Source organism: Euleptes europaea, chromosome 1 (genome assembly GCF_029931775.1).
Source record: "Euleptes europaea isolate rEulEur1 chromosome 1, rEulEur1.hap1, whole genome shotgun sequence".
Lineage (NCBI taxonomy): Eukaryota > Metazoa > Chordata > Lepidosauria > Squamata > Sphaerodactylidae > Euleptes > Euleptes europaea.
The window spans coordinates 23,730,928-23,739,475 of record NC_079312.1 but is presented as its reverse complement, the minus strand read 5'-3'; the positions used below and the strand labels follow the sequence as shown (position 1 = coordinate 23,739,475).

Here is an 8,548-nt window from a genome sequence, read left to right as displayed (position 1 = left end):
CACCCTCTCCCATTTTCTCTCTTGGCCTCCTGGTGCCTGGAAGAAAAGAGGCTTCTCTTGACCCTGGCTTTTCACTAAGGGGCTCCCCTCTACAGTCCCCTCTCCCTAAGGTCTTGGTCCCTGCTTCAGTGCTGGAGCATTTGCTTAGGTTGCAGAAGGTCCCAGGTTCAATCCCCACCATTTCCAATTTAGAGAACATTGTAAGGTATGTGATGTGAAAGACCTCCCCTGAGATTCTGACAGGCAAATACATCTCTGTGTGAGAGAGGGGTGACATTGTGCACAGTTAAGTGAAACCACAGTCATGCAACTCCAACACTTGCTTCTTGACTCACCTTAAAAGCCCTGGACTGTCGTTTTATTTTGTGAAGGACAGACAAACCCGGTCGTGCTTGGCTCACCGGGGGAGGCAGTTGTCAAGCGAAGCATGTTCAGCAACTGAAGGAGTTTGCTGTGAATTTGCCGGCTTCTCTATTTGTAGTAGGGTTGCCAACCCTCCTGCGTAAACTGGGAGTCTACTGGGATTGATTTGGAATTCATAGCCACGTTGTACTGTTCAAAGCAGGTGATCGGCCATTGAGATGTGGCCCCTGGAGAAAATGGCTGCTTTGGAGGGGGGAACTCCATGGCATTACGTCCTTCCTTAGGCCCCACCCCAAACTCCACTCTCCACTAGGCTCCACCTGAGCATTTTCATGTTTTGAAAACAATCCGAGGGAACACTGTGGAGCTCTGCCCTGCAGCACAGCTTGACAGCCTCAAATATCAACGTCTAGATCAGACGTTATGGTGGCCCTGTGGTGCTGTGCGAAGCAGGTGATCTACCACTGAGTCACGGGTCCCTCTACTTGCAGAGTGGACCATGACGGAGGGGACCCGGAAAGAGCTCTGAAGTTCCCCCAGGGAAAACCCAGACTCTAGGAACAAGGCTTTTTCCTAGGGAAGAGAGTAACAAAATGCCCACGTTGCCAGCAGAGCAAAGATTCGTTTCATGCAAGGACATGACCACGTGCCCCGCTGCCAGAGAATGGGAAAATGGATTGATATTTGGATCACCTGAGCTAGACAGTGAGGTAGTGAAACGTGTGCTCCAAGGCGACTGGGGAAATGGGTGCCTGGATACCACGAGGACCTCCCCTCCCAAACGCATCACTGGGCAAAGGGACTCCCACCCAGCTAGATCAGCAAGGGCCAAAAGATCTGGTTCCCACCTGTAAGAAAGAGGCTATCTCTACAGCTGGCCCAGTTCAAAAGGGCAATGTGGCACTGGGCCCCACATCTGGAAGGGTTCGGCTAACGGCTGGAAGTAGTGAGGGGTTGGCGTTGCCAAGGTCCACCCATCAGGTGAAAATGGGGAGGTTTCACCTAGGGGGGAGCCTGCCTTTCTTGTTTCTTTTGTTCACCAGCCGGATGTAAGAGCCATGGGGATCGGCTCTGTTTGTAAGTAGGTAGTATAGAGATTTAGTAGCTCTAAGTCTCCCCCCCCCTTTTCTTTTATTGCCTGTCATTGTATGAAAGCTTGTCTTTTATTTACTCTCTCATATCAATAACCTTACTTGATTTATCTAAGTAGAAGTCATGGGATGAGTTTGTCAGTGGTTCGTCACCCAGAAACGAACCCCATGGTTTGAGCGGCAAGGCCTGGGTGCCAGGAAAGCTACCGGTCTTTAAGTAAACAGGTTCAGGCCCCTCTGGCTCGTCAGTCGTTGAGTCGGCTGTGTCCAGCGCCCACCCAGAGGGTCGTGGGGAGGCTTGAACCTTACACCACTCAACCGGGGCGTGCTGGCAGACTGTTCTGGCAGCATGCAGCCAACTGACAAGCCAAGATGCCCATCTCACAATCGGGATGTAAAGGGAACATTTCTTCACACAATGCATACATTGCGGAACTCCCTGCCACAGGATGTGGTGATGGCTGCCAACTTGGAAGGTTGTAAGAGGGCTACTCTTAAGCCCTTATGACTGAGAAGTTTAGATTAGCCTCATGTGTTTTATTTCCCTAGATTCCCTAAAATACTTTTAGGTTGTGAAAGTATTTTCCTGTGTGCTGATGCTCAACAGCTTACAGCTCTGTAGCAATAAATAAAGATCTCATCTCTTTTTAAAAAATCAGACCTTCACTCGAGCACCTGTCCACTTCTTCAAGCATGCCCAAAGAAAGGGGAGTGGATGCTGGAAGCATCCACCCTCTCATGCACACAGAGAACTGGCCTGAGCCCCCAACCCACTGGTAAACAAATGGGCATTAGTTTATTTTAGGTGGTAGCTGACGAAAGGACACATAGGGCAGGGAGAAGGAGGAGAAAGCAACCTCACTCCACACACGTGTATCCAAACCCCAATTTCCTAACATGGGGAATTCAGAGTGTGACTTCAGGCCCCTCTGGGCCTGATGTAAATTTCTGAGCCTCTGTCCATTATTTTTTAGAAGTCTTGGAGAACAGGTGAGGTGCCAGAAGATTGGAGGCGGGCAAATGTTGTCCCCATCTTCAAGAAGGGGGGAAAGGAGGATCCGAGTAACTACCGACCCATCACCTTGACTTCTGTACCAGGTAAAGTTTTCAAACAAATCATCAAACAGTCCTTGAACATTTAGAAAGGATGGATCTGATCACTAAGAGCCAGTTCTCAAGAACAAGTCCTGTCAGATTAATCTTATCTCCTCTTTTTGAGAAAGTTACTACCTTGCTGGATCAGGTGAATGCTGCAGACGTAGTTTATCTTTTTCTTTTTTTAAATAAGATTTTATTAAGTCTTAACACAACATACACTGCATACATTCCATTCATATACAGATAGGGCTTCTTCCAGGGTTGATGTTGTACAGTTCTTAAGGTCAATACATAGCCATCTTCATAGACATGTAATCACTCTGTTCTATTTAAACTATGTTATTATCTAAGTTTTACATTTAAAATTATCTTACCTATCTGGCATTTCTGCTGCAATCTACGATTTCTAGAATCTTATTTAACTTCTTAGCACAATTCACTGCGTCTACTCTCTACACCAACATATATTAATACTAATGTCAAGTTTGCATATTCAAAACAGCACTTCCAATTCTTTTGGAATTCATTCACTGTTCTTCCTCTCAGTAGACATAGTTTATCTTGATTCCAGTAAGGCTTTTGATAAGGTTCCACATAGTATTCTCATTGACAAATTAGGAAAATGTGGTTTAGATCCTATTACTGTGAGGTGGATCTGTAACTGGTTGACAGTTCGCACCCAAAGAGTGGTTGTTAATGGTTGGAGAGAAGTGACTAGTGGAGTTCCTCAGGGATCTGTCCTGGGCCCTGTGTTGTTCAACATCTTTATAAATGATTTGGATGAAGGAATAGAGGGGATGCTTATTAAATCTGCAATGATGCTAAATTGGGAGATGTAGCAAATACGGTAGATACAGGATGATCTTGACAGGCTGGAGAATTGGGCTAAAACTAATAAAATGCACTTCAACAAAGATAAACGTAAAGTTCTACATTTAGGCAGGAAAAATCAAATGCACAATTATAGGATGGGGGAGACTTGTCTGAGCAGTAGTGTGTGCGAAAAGGAACTTGGGGTCTTAGTAGACCAAACACTGAACATGAGTCAGCAGTGTGATGCGGTAGCTAAAAAGGCAAATGCGATCTTGGGCTGTATCAACACAAGTATAGTGTCCAGATCACGCGAAGTGCTGGAATCGCTTTGCTCTGGGGGATACGAGAGGGGACATGATAACCATCTTCAAGTACTTCTAGGGCTGTCTTACAGAGGGGGGTGCAGAGTTGTTTTCTGTTGCCCCAGAAGGTCGAACCAGAAACAACGGGTTAAATTAAATCATAAGAGTTTCCGTCTAGACATTAGGAAGCATTTTTAACAGAGCAGTTCCTCAGTGGAACAGGCTTCCCTGGGAGGTGGTGAGCTCTCCTTCCCTGGAGGTTTTTAAGCAGAAGCAATGCTGATTCTATGAACATAAGCAGTTCATGAGAGGGAGGGCATCTTGGCCATCTTCTGGGCCCTGGGTGTGTGTGTGTGGGGGGGGGGGAGGTAGTTGTGAATTTCCTGCAATGTGCAGGTGGTAGGACTAGATGATCCTGGTGGTCTTATGATTCTATGACTAACGGTAGCCTGGAGACGATCACTCGTGGGAGTGACAGGTAGAATACAGGAACTTCCAGAAGAAACTAAGAGTTCAAAATTGGCCACAATTTCAAAAACCTCTATCAGATTCCCTTTTCAAGACTGAAAAGGCCCACAATCTGCAGCCTTTCCTCACAAGGAAGCTGCTCCAACCCCCCGCCCGTGTCATCTTGGTTGCCCTCGTCTCTGTTTTCTCCAGCACTCCAATGTCTTTTTTGAGATCTGGTGACCAGAACAGCACTCAGTTTTCCAAATGTTCCTGCTGGGGGGAAAGGTGGGGTATGCTTGTTATGATTACATTTTGAATACGGTTTGGCAAAAAGGATGAATGCAGAGGCCATGAGTTCATCCTACCGCTCTCTTGGCAGGAGGCAGAATCTGGCGAGAGGAGCAAGCAGGGCAGAGAACCTGTTCCTAAGCAAGATAATCTGTTAACCCTACAAGGTCTGTGGCACTTCTCCATAAGATGTCTTCACGAGATAGGACAAATAAATCACATTTGTAATAAATTGTATTCCAAATATTTCAGATGAGACTTGAATGTGCCATAGCCAATACCACTTCAACAGCTGTGTAATTGGGGTCTCTTTTTATTATTATTATTTTTATTATGAGACATATATAGATATACAGAAGGGAAAAAAAGGGAAGAAAAGGGAATATCAGTCCAGTTTCGATTTGTCCTAACATATTTCTACCCCCTATAAATTATAATGCATTGTTTTCATATCATAAATAAACTTAATGAAATATTATTTTTATGTGATCTAATTATCTTTTAGTTTTGATATATTCATAAAAAGGTTTCCATTTCTCTTGATGCCGTTCTGATGTGTTGTCTTTCAAGGATTCCATTAATTGTGCCATCGTTATGTACTCCAGAGGCTTGTCGATCCATATTTGAATTTCTGGGAGATTTTTTGTTTTCCATATAGCCATCACTACTCTTGCTGCCATTACGAGATACTTTATCATATCTTGGTGATCCTTGCTCATCTTATCTGGAGTTTTATTCAAAAGGAACAGTATTGGATCATACTCTATCCCCTGCCCCAACATACTTTCCATGTTTGCATGTATTTTTTTCCAAAATTTCTGAACAAATTTGCATGACCACCAACAGTGAAAGAAGGTACCTCTGACTTTCTGGCATTTCCAGCATAGCCCCGATGCTGAGTTGAACAGTTGATAAGCAAACCGAGAGAACATCTACTAGGTAAACATCTACTACTGTTGGTGACATACGATACAGAACATGAACAAGTCAAGGTTTGCCAAATTAAATGGATGAAGAATCTCAAAGAGACAATATTTATCGAATGGGAACAGCTATTTCAAACAAATCTCAAATTTACCCTTTGCCAAGACATCCATGAAAATTGGTTCAAGATGCTGCACAGATGGTATATAACACCGAGTGATATCCAAAATATGAATAAATCGGGGCCTCTGCCCAACCATCTGATGATACAAAAAACAACTTGGCACCATCCTCTCTATGACAGCCCATCAAATACCTGAACATGGTTATCACTTCACCACTTGGAATTTCACACTTGGAACTGAATTCTAAGGGGCACAGCAGCCCAATCCGGACAGGGGTACAGAAAGAGGGGCAACTTGCATGCGGCGCTCCTCAATATATGTAAGGTTCCGCAATGGAGCAAACTCCAGCCATATCAGATTGGGAGGCTGAAGCCCCTTCTCCCCACATGCTCTGAATCAGCCCCCATGCCCCTGTGTATCCTCAATGCATGTCTATTTGTTAGGACACTGGAATACTGTATTGAGCAGTTAGGTCCCAAAGCTTGCAACAACACGTGACATGCTTATGCCCACAAAAAAGAACTGTTTAGCCATTTCTATATGGGCTTCAGTAACTTGAAACATATTTTAGCCACGTTCTCATATACAATTAAATTACTGCTGTGTTGAGCAAAAAAGCCATTTTTCGGATTTTTTTTAATGAAGAGAGGCAGGAGAATCTATAATGTTCCCATCCTGTTGCCTGACAATGCAAAGACAACAGAAAATGGCACTGCTGTAGACTCTGTTATCTCTCTGACTGGCAATGGAGGAAGAAGGCCTTTGACTACAATTACCAGCACAGCGACAAAAAGCTCCCTGGCCTACTGAGCAGGTTCCTCTCTCTCCTTCAGCAGTATCTGTTTCAAAAAGTTCATTTTAAAGGAAATGAAACTAACAATTAGACTTACTTAAAGTCTAAAGCTGAACTGAGCACCAAAAGTCTAGATTATGACTCCTGGCAAGGTTGGGCTGGAGGCTGAAGATCTTGCAAAACTGGCAGCATTCATATGACTCCTCCTTGTTCATATGGTTCCTTCAACATTCCAAGCGATGATGTGGCTCCTCCTCTGTTGTGGATTCATTCAAGAACCATTAGCCTGTGAATCCAATGATGGCTCTTTCCACAATCCAAGAGCTGTTATAGTTTCTCAACTGTGTATTAGTTCATGGGCAGTAAGGTGTGACCTCTGAGCAAGGCTCTTTCCACACAGCAAGCATTTATAAGGTTTCTCCCCAGTGTGGGCAAGCTGGTGGGTACTAAGATATGAAGGCTGAGCAAAGCTCTTCCCACACAGCAAGCATTTATAAGGTTTCTCCTCAGTGTGGATACGTTGATGGATATTAAGCAGCAAATTCTGAGCAAAGATCTTTCCAAACTGAATGTATAAGGTTTCTCCCCAGTGTGGATACGCTGGTGGGTGGTAAGGTTTGAACGGACAGCAAAGCTCTTTACGTACTGCAAGCATTTATAGTTTCTCTCCAGTGTGGGTACGCTGGTGGATAGTAAGGCTTGAGCGCCAAGCAAAGCTCTTTCCACACTGCAAGCATTTATAAGGTTTCTCCCCAGTGTGGATACGCTGATGGGTAGTAAGGTCTGAACACGAAGTAAAGGCCTTTCCACACTGCAAGCATTTATAAGGTTTCTCCCCAGTGTGGATACGCTGATGGATAGTAAGGTGTGAACAGACAGCAAAGCTCTTTCCACACTGCAAGCATTTATAAGGTTTCTCCCCAGTGTGGATACGCTGGTGGTTAGTCAGGCTTGTACGCCGAGCAAAGAGCTTTCCACACTGGAAGCATTTATAAGGTTTCTCCCCAGTGTGGATACGCTGATGGATAGTAAGCTCTGAACTCAAAGCAAAGTTCTTTCCACACTGCAAACATTTATAAGGTTTCTCTCCAGTGTGGAAATGCTGGTGGATGGTAAGGCTTGAACGCCTAGCAAAGCTCTTTCCACACTGCAAACATTTATAAGGTTTCTCCCCGGTGTGTGACCGTTGATGGACAATAAGCTCGGAATTCGAGGCAAAGGCCTTTCCACACTCCAAACATTTATAAGGTTTCTCCCCAGTGTGGATACGCCGATGGATAGTAAGGTCTGAACAGACAGCAAAGCTCTTTCCACATTGCAAGCATTTATAAGGTTTCTCCCCAGTGTGGATACGCTTATGGACAGTAAGCACTGAACTAAAAGCAAAGCTCTTTCCACACGGCAAACATTTATAAGGTTTCTCTCCAGTGTGGATATGCTGGTGGATAGTAAGGCTTGAACGCCGAGCAAAGCGCTTTCCACACTGCAAGCATTTATAAGGTTTCTCCCCAGTATGGATATGGTGGTGAATAGTAAGGCTTGAACTCCTGGCAAAGCTCTTTCCACACTGCAAGCATTTATAAGGTTTCTCCCCAGTGTGGATACGTTGATGGACAATAAGCTCTGAACTCAAAGCAAACTTCTTTCCACACTCCAAACATTTATAAGGTTTCTCCCCAGTGTGGATACGCTGATGAATAGTAAGGTTTGAAGGCTGAGCAAAGCACTTTCCACACTGCAAGCATTTATAAGGTTTCTCCCCAGTGTGGATACGTTGATGGATGGTAAGCTCTGAATTCGAAGCAAAGGCCTTTCCACACTCTAAGCATTTATAAGGTTTCTCCCCAGTGTGGATACGTTGATGGACATTAAGATTTGAACTCGAAGCAAAGGCCTTTCCACACTCTAAGCATTTATAAGGTTTCTCCCCATTGTGGATACGCTGATGGATAGTAAGGCTTGAACGGGCAGCAAAGCTCCTCCCACACTGCAAGCATTTATTAGGTTCCTCCCCAGTGTGGATACGTTGATGGACATTAAGATTTGAACCCGAAGCAAAGGCCTTTCCACCCTCCAAGCACTTATAAGGTTCCTCCCCAGTGTGGATATGCTGGTGGCTAGAAAGGTCTCCCTTCCAAGCAAAGCTGCTTCCACCCTTCAAGCACTTATCAGGCCTCTCCCCTGTGTGGATTCTCCCCTGTGTATTAAACACCTGGGATTCAGCAGCCTGAGAAGCAGGGCATTCCTTCCCACCCTTCCGTTTTGTTCCAGCATTTCTTTTCTGATACTTTTCAGCAAATA

General features: G+C 44.7%; 1 protein-coding gene across 1 annotated transcript; it reads right to left on the bottom strand.

The window, feature by feature from the left end:
• Positions 1-6,902: 6,902 nt before the first annotated feature.
• LOC130473725 (zinc finger protein ZFP2-like) lies at positions 6,903-8,153 on the bottom strand (the record flags this gene model as incomplete). The annotated part of the gene is made up of 2 exons (XM_056845299.1): positions 6,903-7,534; positions 7,787-8,153. Coding segments are annotated over 2 exons (999 nt in total), but the record flags the coding sequence as incomplete, so codon positions are not given.
• Positions 8,154-8,548: the final 395 nt, after the last annotated feature.